Raw genomic sequence first — 15,352 nt, 5'->3', positions numbered from 1 at the left:
TGAGGGTTTCCACCCAATCTTTCACACACTAGTTCACTTCAGAGTCAAAGGTCTCCTCTTCCAAAAATGAAATAACTGCTCACGTCCACAAATTTTGCCAAAGAATGTCAACTTCTCTAGCCCTCAATGCCCCTCATGACTTGGTTGCTCACTAATTCCAATAGTTTAGTCCACATCGAAGGCAACAGAAGTTGGCTTGGGGCTGCTAGTTCTACGTGGACTAGTAAAAATCTCTCTCTCTCTCTCTCTCTCTCTCTCTCTCTCTCTCACACACACACACACACACACACACACACACACACACACACACACACAACTGTGATATATCTGGCAAAAATGATGACCCTCTTCACGCGGAGGGAACTAGGCACTGATGTCGATTTTCTCGGTTGCGCCCACATTTGAGAGGAGCTCCCCATATGTGATGTGTGGAGGGCTTGAACGCTCGAGTTTTTTTCAAGCTCCATATAGAAGTAGATTAAGACATTTGGTGAAGGGTTTAAATTTTTAATTGTATCCAATTTGAACCAAAAAATGCAAAGTTCTATTTAGTGAAGGCAAAAAGAATGAGGCAAGTTAAAGTAATGCCCTTTGTACATGCCAAACATGCGTTAACATCAAATTTTCATCTCATACTATAAATGTTAAACCAAACATCCTTTTACAAAGTAGATTTATAATCTCTCTCTCTCTCTCTCTCTCTCTCTCTCTCTCTCTCTATATATATATATATATATATATATATATATATATATATGTATATGTATATGTATGTATGTGTGTGTGTGTGTATTTATTTATTTATATTTATATATTAGTTATGAAAAAATCTCTTCAATATGTTTGGATGTTTTTTTGTAAAAGAGTATCTTTATATAGTGATATGCATGATTCTTTAAGGCTCCAATCTCCTTCCATGGCTGATGAGATAGAGCAAGATGTATTGTAAGAAGGAATGCTTTTAAAGTCCTTTAAATGATGTTCTCTAAGAATGTATACACACAATTAATAGCTCAACCTTTTCTAAAATGTGAATTTCTAAGCTTTGTAAGTTACTTTTTATTTGAAAATGATAATTACTTATTTTTATTTTTGTACCTTAATTATTATGGGTGAAGTGTGTGCACTTTTAATCATAAATAGCAATTAATATCTTAAATTTTATAAATCTACCCTTTATAGTAACATCTAAGTAAACTTTTAAACACTACTCTCTCTCTCTCTCTCTCTCTCTCTCTCTCTCTCTCTCTCTCTTTGTCGAATATCATTATGAGCATTTACCTTTTTAAAATAGATTTGTAACTCACATGACCCTTCAATAGTCACTTTTGAAGGCCATGTGAAGACTTCACCTTGGTACAATGCCAAAGAAAATTTCTATGGAGTCAAATTTCAACTTACATAAACATATACATGTAAAAGAAATAAATACTGTGTGTGTGTGTGTGAGAGAGAGAGAGAGAGAGAGAGAGAGAGAGAGACAGAGAGATGAAGAGAATTTTCAGACTTCAATTGGAGGATCAATCCCATACTTAATGCAAAATTAAATTCACAAATTAATCACCTCCCCCCCCCCCCCCCCCCCCCCAGCCCCCCAAAACCCACCTAAGAAAAGCCCGTCTCCTCGATGCCCAACTCCCTGTTGCTCACCCTCACCCCCTCATCCATCACCTGCTCTCACACTACCCATCATCTGTTGTCCCCATTGCCCTCTCCCACACTGGTCATTGCCTCTTGCACCATAGTTGCTTGTGCATGTGGAGAGAGAGAGAGAGAGAGAGAGAGAGAGAGAGAGAGAGAGAGAGACGGGTCCCCTAGTGTCATTGAGAGTGAATCTCCACATGGAATCTCAATTTTTCCTTCTTTTAGTGTGGTTCATACTCTATATGGAGTGTTTTGTATACTGGCTAGTCGTTATTTTTACTCATTTCTTTACTAGATTCTCTTGAATCTCATCCTTTCCTCCTAAGGAGGATTTTTGTTTTTCCTACAAGAGGAGAATCGGGTTCAACCACAAACCTCGGGCGTGTTCCACCTTTAGAGAGGTGATCACATGACCACGTAAGTTGAAGATTGAAGCTGACAGCACCTCAAAAGCCTTTGTGTCTGCCAATTGCACACCTCCCTCGAGAATCCTAGCAAACGATGGGCCTCCCCACACACGGCCCTCAACATCTGTCATCTATGCACCCGTATCGCTTGCTACTCCGTGAGTCCGTCAACATCACCAAAGATTCTTTTTTTTTTTTGGAAATTTGTACGACATACTACTCCGTACTAAGAGACAAAAACACAAATTAGATACCGAAAGAAAAAATTCCAACCTAGATTGAACATTTTGAAATGGAGTAATTGTTTTTTACTTATTTTTCTTTGAAAAAATAGCTATCATGTGCAAATGCATCTTTGCAAGAGCCGATAAACCATTTTTATGTTTCCTTACACTCGTATATACTCGCTTCACTTCCCTTCCTATAGCAAGAACCTCTCAAGATTCCTACCCATATCAAGACACTCCTTCAACGCTCTACGTGAAAAGTCCCATGCACATGAGGAAATCGAGCTCACGACATCCCCCTACACACTCCAACTCCTAAGCCAAGCTGCCACGGCGAGCTTGGTGCCCATATACAAAGGCAAACGATTAAAAAAAATATTGCACTCCTGCCTCCCATCTCCTACCATGTTGGCCGTCTCACTACCTACCGCCTACGCCAACTTGCCGCTTTCTTCTGGTCTCCTTGCCTCGCCATTGCCACCACCTCCTTTGGCACATGCTTCTTATCTACCACCGTCACGCATCACTAGTTGTTCCCCCACCCTCCCTTGCCTACCACGTGGGACACGTCAATTCTCTTCCTTTGCTTCCTCAAGGACCATCCATCTCCCAAGATTCGCTACAAAGTAATGCTTCCAAAATGAAACCTCTATACTCGAGGCATTCCTCTTTTCATACCTTAAATTTGGAGGAATGTGACATGGATGCCCTATTCATAGCATTTCAAAATCAATCCTTGCTAAAGCCTATTCCATGTTCTCACTTTGCACTTGGTTTTTCGCAGAACCTCTTTTTCTGTGTGTTTTGGGGTGGGGGGGGGGAGAGAGAGAGAGAGAGAGAGAGAGAGAGAGAGAGAGAGAGAGAGATCTCGAAGCATAACAAAGTGGAAAAAGACATGGATAACACTTCCATGAATACTCTGAATGTAAACAAGGTGAAAGTTCACTACGGCCTACATATGGCTAAAGCTCTGCAAAGAATTTAATAATAAAAAGTGTTGAAAGGAAACAAGAAAGTAACACAAATTTTTCAAAACATTTGTTATCACAATTAAATATTATGTTTCTTGAAGAAAGTGTAACAATAAACTATTTAGACCACTTGGAAAGCTATTTAGACCAACATAAAAAATTATGTTTGAAAAACCACTTGAAAGCATTGTAACAAATTGAGGGAAAACAAATAACGGGGTCACGACGGCTTTCAAAAACAATAAGAAAGTGATAAAATTATTTTAACGGATATCAATGTTTGAGAAAAGATTGCATTAGCTTAATCTTGCGCCAATTGAAAATCAAGAGAAAAACGTATGAAATATGTAAGAAAGTCGTCCAAACATTTTGCAAATCTCAAAAATTTTGCTATCATTCCGCCTTTTTTCTTTGTGAGGAGGAAACTCGATGAGCATCCGCTTAGTAAAAGAAACTTTCTTGAATGTTAACACTAATTGGAATCAAGCTATGAAAAACAAGAAATATAAAGCCATGTGAAGTTGTGAAATGAAAGGTGAAATAAAAAGAACTAATTAATATGTGCAGAACTTATTAAAATTATGCAAGATGAAGCTTCACTTTGACATTCTAAAGCAATAGAATGCCAAAAAAACATGTGTGCCTGTAAAATTTATTAAAATTATGTAAGGTGAAATTTCACATTAGCATTCTAAAACAATAGAATGCAAAAAAAGTAAAGACAATATGTGAAATGAAAGGTAAGTCTCCTTCGTGCACTCATGCACTAAAAACTATAAAAGTCCTCTTAACCCATCCCAACACTAAGGGTTTCTTTTAGAAAGCCAAAAAAGTGTAAGAGGGCAAGAAAGATTGTGTGTGGCCCAATATTCAATGCCCTCTTTAAAGAGGTACGCAAATGTCACACCTCACAAAAACCTTAAAAAAATATTAATAAAGAAAGTTTTTTCCGTGTGGCACTAATTGGCAAGCTTTATCTAATGATCCACAATTGAAAAACAAACCCCTTTAGTAAGGACTCCTTATGTAGTCCAAAAATACCCACCTTAATACATCTCACTACTCAACCCAAGCCTCTATATAGTGGAATCTTTGTTACTCATGAGTAATTTTCAAGCGTTTCATAATCATCAACATTCCATTCCATGATCATTAGAGTTACAACCCGAGTGTGGTCTGACTCAACTTAGCCTTGAGCTGGTTGCAAACGATCGTAAAGGAGAAAAAAATCTTTCAAATATACTAGAAAAAAGATGCAAAATCCATCAAATTTGGAAATTTCTATTGGTATTTCTTATTTCCGGTTTGTATCTGCACAAGGAGGAAATCTGGCCAATTAGGGAAAAAGACTTTCCCAAACACTGTCCAGCCCTTTTCACTACCTAGCACTAAGTACCCTCGTACATTTCTCCATGGTCCTGCCTCGTTAATAAACAACACGGGGTGGACTCGAGGGATCAACGGCCCAAGTACAATCCATCGTTGATCTAGGCTGGGTGGGCTAAAAAATTTAGGTTCCCTTCGTCGTGCTTGCTGCTTGAGCCCATGACCTCCTCCCATAGACTCCCACACCTTATCCAACCCGCCTATCACGCATCCACGCAAGGATTACGAGCCCGCGCATATAAAAACCTGCCCCCTTTGGTCGCGTGGATCCGACGGTCTAAAGCCCCCCTCGCCCTGCCGAAAAGGTGCCCCGCCATTGATCCCAAACACGCACCCCGTGTTATTTATAAACGAGGCTAGACCTGACTCCTTTACATTTTCACACGTAAGACTTTCAAATCAGTCTTCAGGAAAAGGTGACGTATCCGTGGAACCCCTCTCTCCTGTTGATGGCGACCAAAAACAAAAATCCTGGGCTTTTGCAGAAAGCCGACGATCCTTTAAAGAGATTGTCTTGCCAGTTGCATTGTAGGATCCACTCAACGGTCCATCTCGTAGCCTTCACAAAAGTGACCAAACCACCCCCCCCCCCCACACACACACACACACACTCTCTCTGTGTGACACGGGGAACAAACGAGGTCTCTGGCGCAAAAATGCTCCTCACTTGGTATACACACGGGACACTTTACATAGCAATACATTTACTCAGAAGAGCAATGGTGGAAGCAACACCCCGTATCATCCTGTCCGTTAGAGAGTGTCACTTTGAAGGAGGGGCCCTGTAATATGCAGGAACTGTGTTGGGGAAAAACATCTGCCTAACACCCTCTGCCCTGATGATTGGAAGTATAATGTTTCCTGCTCCCTGCACACAATCAGTCCCATCATTAGACAGGCCCCAATACAGTAGCTTCTCCATTAGCTCTTTCTTCAAACATCAGAACGTACCACAATCAGTCGAGTTCCAAGCCATAACCGGTTGAGCGACGGAAATGGTAGCATTAAGCGACCCACACCATAAATTGCCACAGCAAAGAAATGGGCAACCAAGCTTAGTGGACGAGGATTTAACCCAGATAACAACGCCACCGGTCCTGTTGAAAATACAGACCCTAAGCTCAGGTAATCAAAGCACGCCTGCCTCATCTCCTGCATTGCTCTGTCAGGAGATGCACAGAACACCTTGTAAAGCGCCCCAGCCAAAGTATTTATCGTTGAAGCCACCGGCTGTTGAGCAAGCAAAGCAAAAAGTCAGAAAATCAGGATCATCAATAAAGAATGAGATTCTCATCTAACCTCGCCGATACATTGACGCACATAGCGTAGAAGAGATTACCTTGCGCAAAGTGTAAAACTTTTCTAAATATTCACATAATGCTGAGACATCATGGAAGCTTCTCAATGGTCTGAGCAGGTTTCTAAGGAGAACTATGTCTGACAAGGCAACTGTCATTCCCCCTCCAGTTAAAGGATGTCGCATGTTGAATGCATCTCCCATAAGAATTGCCCCCGGGCGGGGAACAGGAAAGGCCGGCATGCTTTTGTTTGGCATTGAACGAATGCTGCCCTTCTCAATTGCAGCTAAAAATGGCTTTTGCAGCTCCTCAGGTACCTGTTACAAGCAGCAAATTATACAACACTACCAAAGCCAACTGTGCCCTTCTCAACCACAAATCTATTCTCTCTCTCCCTCTCTCTCTCTCTCTCTCTCTCTCTCTCTCTCTCTCTCTCTCATGGGTGTGTGTGCGTGTGTAATAATCTTTCTGTCTCCTCAAGTGAGGTAGATTGGTGATAGCAGTTCTCTCTGAAGGATCAGGTCTTCAGTTCAAGTCTTGTCGGGAAGATCTTTAAGGTCTCTTGGGATTGTTGCTACGGCTTTAAAATCTCTCTTCTCACTCTCTCCGCAGCTTGAACAGACACTGTGGGTATCCTATTGATTTACCACAAAAAGGCATATCTGGAGCAAAGTCATGCACCTAACCCGCGTCTATATGAATTGTGAGATTGGAAATGCAAGGTTTGAGAATAAGTTTAGGTACAATCACAAGAACTACATATAAAATCGTTATTGCTCATCATTGCATCAGGTTCCACAAACATCATAACCAAAAACGTGAACATAACTGACACTTTAACATTTAATATCATTATTGCTCATTACTGCATCAGAACTAAGCGGTTACACAAACATCATAGCCAAAAATGTGAGCATAACTGACACTTTACATTCCTCCTCCACAGAACTAGCAAGGGAAGTCCCAGTAATGGATCTAAAACAGCCTAGTTTCTTTTAACATAATTTCTTTTAACATCCTTCCTTAAGAATGATGCCTGGGCAATGTGCGGCAAGGGATACATGTCTCCTTATAAGTTATCCCCTCCTTTATCCTTTATTATCTTATAATATGTGCCAGTGCCCTCCCCTCGTGAATAAATGCATATGGCAGCTCGGGGAGAGCTCATTTTATGTCTGTTTGATTTGATAGTTGGCAGCAAGGCACTTAGGAGACATAAATTGCAATGAAGCACCCACATATAAGCTACCTATAACATGATGAACTGCTCGAGGCAACTATATACTGAGCAAAGACATTGGCAATGCGAAGAAGCCTGTCCCCACCTAACGAGACAACAACACACCTCAGTTCACACTAACATTGTAGCTTTTTTATCAACAATCTCTGCTCCACAGCCCAGTACCAGCTGACAAACAGTGGGTTGCATTTCTCTACCCTGGGACAAAGGTATTGTGGCATCAGAGAATTTGCTTCATCAATCAGAATGTTCACATGTAATGGGCAATTTTATGAGTACGAAGCAACCTAACCTGTGGGGCAACCACTGATCTCAAGTAATTGGCCATCTCACCGCTGGCTACCGACGGTACTTTCTCTCCCGGGATATCAACCAAACACCGCACTTCAGTACTGCTGATCGGATAAAACAGAATAGGAGATGGATCCGCAAGCACAACGTGTCCATGGTTCTTATGTGGAAGATCACACTCTTCTAACACCAGTCCAACAAAGCAAGATGGCACCTCTGGCTGTATTAACATAAACCGAGACAATAATAAGTTCCTCTTCAGCACATGTGTGTGCGCACACACACACACACACACACACAGGCATATGTACCTTGGATGTGCACAGTGTGCGTCGGAGATTTGAGAAGCAACCATCACAAACTACTGTAAGGGGGGCATACACCTCACGCTCCTGTCCTCCACCAACCCGATACTTGACACCTTTTACAATACCATCCTCTTCAATCAGCGCAAATGCTGTTCCTTGTTGTAGTGTCACCCTAAAACAGAAACATGGGTTCTAATGATCAAGAGAAGGTACAATAACTTCATCCTTTTTACCAAGACCTATCTAACACCATACGTGGAAAGATTTGAAGCCTTCTCTCGCATCCTTTGAATGAAGCGACCGTTATGAAAACTCCGACCTGCAACATCAACTCCACAACCTTCCAGGGGATAACCCAATTTGGTACTCTTCCCTTCATAGAAAAGGGCATATCCAAAAACTCGTTGAGCATCAATATGCTTCACACAATCTGCATACACAACGTACAATTGATCAAACAGCATTCAGGAAGGAAAATTTTCACTAGATTTCTACGCACGAAGTCAAACCAATTATGATATAAGAAGGTCATCATGCAGATAGCAACAACACCTATTTCACTGGATTTCTACGCACGAAGTCAAACCAAGTATGATACAAGAAGGTCATCATGCAGATAACAACAACACCTATTAAACTTGCTAACTGATAGTGCAATGGAACATTTTAAGAGAACCAAACACAAAGGTTATAATGGTCACCAAAGAAAGCCGTAAAATACCTGCAAGTCCCAACTCAACCAACTTCAAATATCCCCCAGGCTGTAGCAGCTCTCCAACGATTCGATCTGGCTCTGATAGATCTCTTTCGACCACAAAAACATTTCTTCCATCCTAATCTCCGATAATAAACATTCAGAAGACATTATAAACTTTTATCTCTACTCAGGCATCACAATGGCAGCAGACAGACTTAAAGTGAGGCTACATTACAATATAGTGCTAGAAAAACAGAACACTGTTCTCTTGATTGCATGAATAATCTTCCTTGCATGAGATTTACATGGAGAATGAAGTGGAAGCAGGCAGGCATGGCTTGATTGCCATTCAAAAATGTGTCGCACAATGTTGGGAAAAGGAGACTTTCTTGTGTAAGAGACTTATGAGAGGAATGCTTCAAAGGAGATCTGAAATCAGAAATAGTTCAAAAAAGAACCTGCTTCTTACCTTGCCCAGAGTGTATGCGAGAGCTGACCCTGCCACTCCCGCGCCGACAATGATCACATCTAAGGCATCCTTGTCATGCAAAGCTTTCTCTGCAGAAGGGGGAAGGGCTGCAGCCTTGTAAAGCTTCCTCTTTCCTCGCTTTACAGACCAGTGATGAAACAAGACAAGGACCACAGCGCACAAGATTGAAGACATTATCTGCAAAGCAATCCACAGAGAGAGTTCCATAGCCGCTAAGGGTATTCGAATGGAAAGAAAACTACAAAGACTTTCAGGGAGATTCGTGCAGAAATTGTTGTCGAATTTCTATCTCTGTGTGCGTGTGTATTTGTTCGAATGGGTTTGAACTTTGGGGTGGCAACGTTGCCCGTGTCGAGGTTTTGTCGTGAGCTGGCCTTTCAGGAAGGGCCCACCCACGTTAAGGAAGGTACGCCCTTGACGAGGATTTCTCATCCTCACGTAAATAAAAACTAGAGTGCTACGTTAGCCTGCGTAATTGGAAGTGGATAACAAACTAGTATAACGGTGCAGGCCGACAAGGCGATTGCAATTAGAGAGACCTTCCCTTTGGTGCCTGGGTGATTATGGATTTGGTACCTGGATGCTTATGGAAATGAATGGAGAGCAAGGGCACCATTATAATTACTCAGTCGATGTTACCGCTGCAGCAATTGGCCGTAGGTATTCTCCTATGCAATACTTTTTTTCCTTTGTTTTCCCTTCGTCACTACGTAATTCTTGTGGAAGTCATAGAATGTAAGCTTCTTCAGAGTTTGTGGTCGTGCGCAATACAGATCAACAACGTGCAGCACGACATCGTTGTTGTGAGAAATGATTCGTTGTCGTAGTGTCGGAGGTGATGAGTCGACGTATTGGACGCTATCGCTCATTGAAATGATTGGTATTTGTAAACAATTTAATGCCACTTCTGTTTGCTGAGATAGGTTTCGACAGTAAAGAGGCTGAGATCAGCTTCAATTTTACAGTGTCAAGGCCACCCAGGCGTAAGCGCTCTGCATCTTCTGAGCGGATGTTGAGATGACCCAGTGGTTCAGTTTTGAGTGCATACTTCAAGAGGTAGTAGGACAGCGATGAATTGGTAACCCGTTGTATGTTCATATGCGCTCCCCATAGCAAAAGCAGTGTTGGGTGGTACGGTGCGACATTTCTGTCTTCATGTCGGAGCCTGAAGTATTGCCATCTGTGATTTTGTTCGTTGAGGACTGGGTTTGGATTTGGCTATGCATGAAATGGAAATCCGTGCTTACATACTCCATCTCTTTGACAGTGGTAACAACTTGTACGGCACTTGTGTAGTTGTTTCCTGAGTACGAGTTCTCGGAGCCGGCTTTCTTCTGGCAGAACCACAAAGCTAGTTTCTGTCTGGATGTATGCAGCTGTTTCAACAGATAGTTGCTCTTTGTCTTCTTCATGCATCCACAGTATTACATGAGCATGCAATGATCCTCTGTTCTGGGCCTCATATCTAACCAAGTGGTGTTGCACACGGCCCACACACCTTTCGCAAGTATATATTTGGACATAAGCAGTTGGAACTTAGAGTGGAAGGTGAGGGCGCATTCGACTGGGCAGTCTGTCCAAGTGAAGGAGCCGTTCAACTGACGTGCAATTAGCTCGATCGTGTCAATCTCAGGCCATCTTGTATCTGTGACCTCATCGGTAGAGAAAATCAAGAAGAAATCAGGCATTCCCATTCGTACACCATTGCTATCAAGTCTTTTAGGTTCTTGCGGTGCCACGAGCAGGAACCTGGCATGCTGGAAGGGGTGTTGTACCGAAGCACATGTCTCACAGTATCTTCGTCAGTTGCTATACGATTGGCCCTCTTGTAGTTGTCAATCTCCCTCTACAACAAGCTCGTGTGTGTATTGTTAGCCAACATAAGTGCTTGCTTTAGTTGGTACATTATCAGCAGGTATGGCTTGTACAGGGTGTAAACGGAGAACAAAGTCGATGCACGTATCTTTACATATATACTGAAGTTGATTTTACCGTCATACTGGCCTTTCCCAAAAGGGAATAGGAATGGAAACACTGTTGTCTCTATTGTGATGTCGTTCACAAAGCTTGATGTGGCAGGCATGCCGTTGGGCTTGAAAGTAACTGTTCTCTCAAGCAATTGTTGACGGCCACGGAGCTGCAGAGAAGCAAATTCGTAAGTATCGCTAGGGGTGAATGCACTTCTCCTGGCTGGCTCAACGATGTTTTCAATGATACCGAACATCAAACTTGTGTCAAGTTGCGCCATCAGTGCAAACGGTGCATTGTCTTGTTGTTGTTGAATGATCTTGCTCACACTCTCTTGACTTAGTATGCAGAGGCCAAGCTTCTTATTCGGCCGTTCAGCCATCGATATGTACTTCTGTAGTACAAAGTTGTTCTCAAGATTAATGCAAGTATGTCTGCCACTTGTGATGTAGCTAGATCTTGCTCTGTGAAGGTTGTTCTATGCTCTTTACTCCATGATAGCAGAGGGCTATCTAATTTTGAACGTCTGCCTAGTGTACCTCGTGCAATCGTTGTCACTGTTGAGATGGCATTGATAGATATGTCAATGACGCTGAGTAGCTGTATGTGAAGCTGATTTCCGTTCAGTGTTCTTCTTGTGTAGTCTGGTAGTAAGGGCACACAATATCTGCGACGTGCGCTTGAGTTCTCACAAGTGGAGCACTGCACCCATTGCATTTCTATTTGTGTAGCCCCTAAGCTTGATACCAATAGACTGCTAGCAAACATTGCAATCGATGTCTCGTCTGGAGCTCGAGTACAATCAAAGGAGGCACTTCTTTGGATGAAAACAACACCACAAACAAAGCATTTGCTTAACGGTCTGAATATCGCTGCAGCGTCTAAACTCCATCGGTATACTAAATTGACGATATCAATCCATGATTGTGAGCATGGTAGAAATCTAGCCTTCTTCTTGATTGAAGTGCGATGTCTCGCTTCCAATCTGCTGAGGTGTATCCTATGCTTTCGGTGATGGTCCATTGAAGGCCTAAGTAGGACTCAATCTTAATGATTCAATGCGATGAGAACCTGGTGATATTTACTTACTAGTCACGTCTAAGCAACGAACAGTTCAAGCGTTTGAAACAACCATGTACCTGGCGCTGGATTGTGTTGTTGTGGGGTTTCGGTCTGGGAAGAGGCAGCAGCTGATTTCGTGAATGTCCCTTGCAAAGAATAAGTACGAAGCATTAGAAAAGCAATAGCACAATGTTGAAGGTTCTGAGAGTAATCTCATTATTTGTATGTGTTCTTTACTTCTTATGTTATAGAAAAAAAAGAAAACGTGCTGGTGTCCCTGCACGGGGGAGTTTGCACAGTCCTCCCCAATTTTTATAATACGAGGGAACGTGCCATTCCCACGGCAACATGCAGTTTTCAGTGTGTTGCTTTTTACTGTGTCCTTAGTGTTCAAGATTTAAATGTGGCACTTCGTACTCACCGCACACTAGAATATGTCGCTGTTGCAATGTAGAGGTGATGTGTCCAAGATTCTCTTGATCTGTTTGCAGTGAAACGCGGTAGAGTTGCTATGAGCATACAAACTTGGGAAGGCTTTAGCAAACTGTTTACAGATTATTTCATTTTGTATACGACGGATGTATATGATACAAGAGGGCGTATATCCATATGCGACAAGTTTCTCTCGCACGGCAGATTTGGCTATGAGCCATCTTTACGCGAGCTTTCCCTTGGGAATCTCATGACACCTGGTTGTAGCAACAACTACCAAGTTAGCCAAGTTTAAGTTTTTCTTATTTTTTTCATGTTTACACTTTGCTTGGCAATGACTGTCATTGTGCAAAGCAAATTGCTTTGGCAATTTTACATGAAGCAAGGCTTCTCCCTTGTGCCAAGGTACTGCCCAATGACTTGGAGTCAAGGGCATTGGCACACAAGTTTGGGAAACTAGCAAATTAGGGAATATCTGCTCACACAATCCCTACCAGTTTGGGTTGCTGTCAACATACAACAACACTTATTTCACAGGCAACGTGCCAATGCTAAGTCATTTTCATACAATCACGACCCCTACAAGGAAGGTAGGTCAAGATGTGATACCTCTCTCAATGAGCGAGTCATACAGACAGATTGTGCAATGCTTATAGGATAAGTTGCAATTCAAGCATAAGATGTCTAAGAGCACACATTCTGGGCACACACTCTACAAATTTCCCCTCAGGCCTAGCATGCTCTTCTTTTCTCTCTTTTTCTTATTTCTCTCAAGAATAACGAAACTCTTCTACGAAGCTTTTGATACATATGCTGCTCGTGAGTCAGCTTGATCCAAGGTGCTCTAACTCACAGCTACCACGTGGCTAAGATGCTACTCAAATTAGTCTTCATCGGTTCGTTGATTGAACACTATTTTTCATAAGGGCTATGAGCCAAACAGGCTAAGAGCCGATGTCAGGATAAGGGTAAGACCCAACTATTGGCATTCTTTGGGTGATTGTTGTCAAGATATACCCAAGGAAGTACACATCGACGTTAATGGACAAGCAAGAGTCTTGTCATTACGGATATTTAGGGTGTCATTTTTGCACTATAGGTTTCTAGTGTGATGCTCAAGTTGAGTTTTTGATACTCTTGCACTTACATCAGCTGATCTATACCATGGAGTCTAGAGAAAGCACACAGTTAAGACAACATGGCTGTTAATACGAGCTAGACATCTGACTTATGTGGATTTCTTGCTCTCACTATAGCACTACGGCATGTCTATGGATAAACTTTTTGGGATAAGACCCGGCGGGTGATTGTTACATCACCCCATAGGCATTAAGGATCACAGTTTGAACTGCATTGAGGATCACAGTTTGATCTCTCCCAGTTAGACTTTCAAGAAAAGAATTCTGCAATATACCACACAGTAGCGGAAAAATTCAACTTTTCAAGTTGATTTCAATCATTACGTACATGGTTAACTATGTTGGTTATTGTTACCTGCTAGTTGAGCAGTTTCTACAAAGGGTCTTACCAAAGGGTTTGACTATGTAGATTTTAACCAAAGGGATTGGATTGCGAGGGCAACACCCATGGTTCCCACTGCAATGCTGTTTTTTTTTCCAGGTAGGAGACGTGCTCCTCTCCATTTGAATACGGGTAAGTGAACATTACGTTCAAATCTCCAGGTACGCATCTATTGATTTGGTGTTATTCCATTTTTAGTATGCTTTGCTTGGTTTTCCAAGACGTATAAGTACGCTTGAATGTTACAGAGCCATGCCAAGGGCATGTCAGCACAAAGTATTTTGGGCCAAGTGTCCAATCTATTTTTTTGCCTTATGCTGTTACGAACCTACTTGTAGGGTTCAATTTGGCACATGTTGTCACATGGGATACAACATGGTCTAGGAACTCTAGGAGTTTGGTTTAGCCATTGTGGAGCAAGATAATGAGGGTCCCTCTCTCTCTTGTCGCGAAGTGTTTTGCAGTTCCTCCACACCCAAGTACATCTTGTACTTAAAGGATGTTCTTTTTTACACATCCTTACTGAGACATATTCCACATGTGGAGAATATGAGTCTTTGGACTGACACTGGCGCCATTATTTCAAATATTTGTCACGACAATGTCCCTAGGTGCTGGTCACATCTGTTTTCTAGACCATTTTCAGCACGACGTATCAGGAGCAATTTCGGTGGCCAGAAATTGTTGGATACTTAGAATGACTTGTTACGGTACAAATACTACTAAACAACATTACTGATGGTTGTTTATACAAGGCTATAAGGTGTTAATGAAAAAGTTTCATTGTTTGTATCTAGAAGTGATCTATGTTTCACCTTCTCTTGTGATTCAGACATTTCAGCAAGGCTTGCAACTGAAAGTATTTAGTTTCTTTTCAGAACTATTTACATTCCTTTTTAATGGGTGCTACGCGCATCACATTTGCCACAAATATTGGTAAGGATCACCATGGAAATACAGGTTCGGATCTGTTTTTTGCTAAATGCATGCACACTAGGTGTTATGGGCCCTACTGTTTAGCAAAGGCTGATTTGGAACGGCATGCATATTCCTCAGGTTGTTGCTTATGTGCACTATCTCTATGAGATTACCTTTGAGTCTACTAATCACCAATAGAGGTCATGGCTCGGTTTGGGTGTTTGTAGATTTTTCACGTTAGGATAGGAACCAGTACTATCAGATGGTTACAAATGGACAACAATGTAGAAAATCAAGATGTTACTCTTGGTTTCATTGAACCTCCTACTCAACCGGGTGCCGCTCAAATGAACCGTTGGATCCATGTGGGATGTTATGGTAGAAAACATTAGTGTTCTTATGAAGATACCATCACTTGTGTTTTCGCGGACAAAAACACTTCTCTAAGGGGGGAGTAATGTCAGGACAAGGGTAGGACCAGTCCGGGCCAAG

The 15,352-nt window shown here is 41.9% G+C and overlaps 1 protein-coding gene across 1 annotated transcript; it reads right to left on the bottom strand.

Moving 5' to 3' along the window:
- Positions 1–5,277: 5,277 nt before the first annotated feature.
- Positions 5,278–9,490, bottom strand: LOC147463810 (squalene monooxygenase SE1-like). The gene is made up of 8 exons (XM_086491263.1): positions 8,939–9,490; positions 8,494–8,605; positions 8,028–8,202; positions 7,776–7,944; positions 7,466–7,684; positions 5,975–6,250; positions 5,587–5,865; positions 5,278–5,503 (listed from the first exon to the last, which is right to left on the bottom strand). Exons 1-8 carry the CDS (start codon positions 9,164–9,166, stop codon positions 5,399–5,401), a joined length of 1,563 nt encoding a protein of 520 aa, XP_086347389.1. The 5' UTR covers positions 9,167–9,490; the 3' UTR covers positions 5,278–5,398.
- Positions 9,491–15,352: the final 5,862 nt, after the last annotated feature.

This window comes from Adiantum capillus-veneris, chromosome 2 (genome assembly GCF_014529385.1).
Source record: "Adiantum capillus-veneris isolate H3 chromosome 2, ASM1452938v2, whole genome shotgun sequence".
NCBI lineage: Eukaryota > Viridiplantae > Streptophyta > Polypodiopsida > Polypodiales > Pteridaceae > Adiantum > Adiantum capillus-veneris.
This window is presented reverse-complemented; position numbering and strand designations above follow the sequence as displayed.

Coding starts and splice junctions, on each gene's coding strand:
- LOC147463810 (XM_086491263.1), bottom strand. CDS start 9,166: ATGGAACTCTCTCTGTGGATTGCTTTGCAGATAATGTCTTCAATCTTG. Junction 8,606..8,938: donor TCGCATACACTCTGGGCAAG/GTAAGAAGCAGG, acceptor ATCGGAGATTAG/GATGGAAGAAATGTTTTTGT. Junction 6,251..7,465: donor GATCAGTGGTTGCCCCACAG/GTTAGGTTGCTT, acceptor TGCTTGTAACAG/GTACCTGAGGAGCTGCAAAA.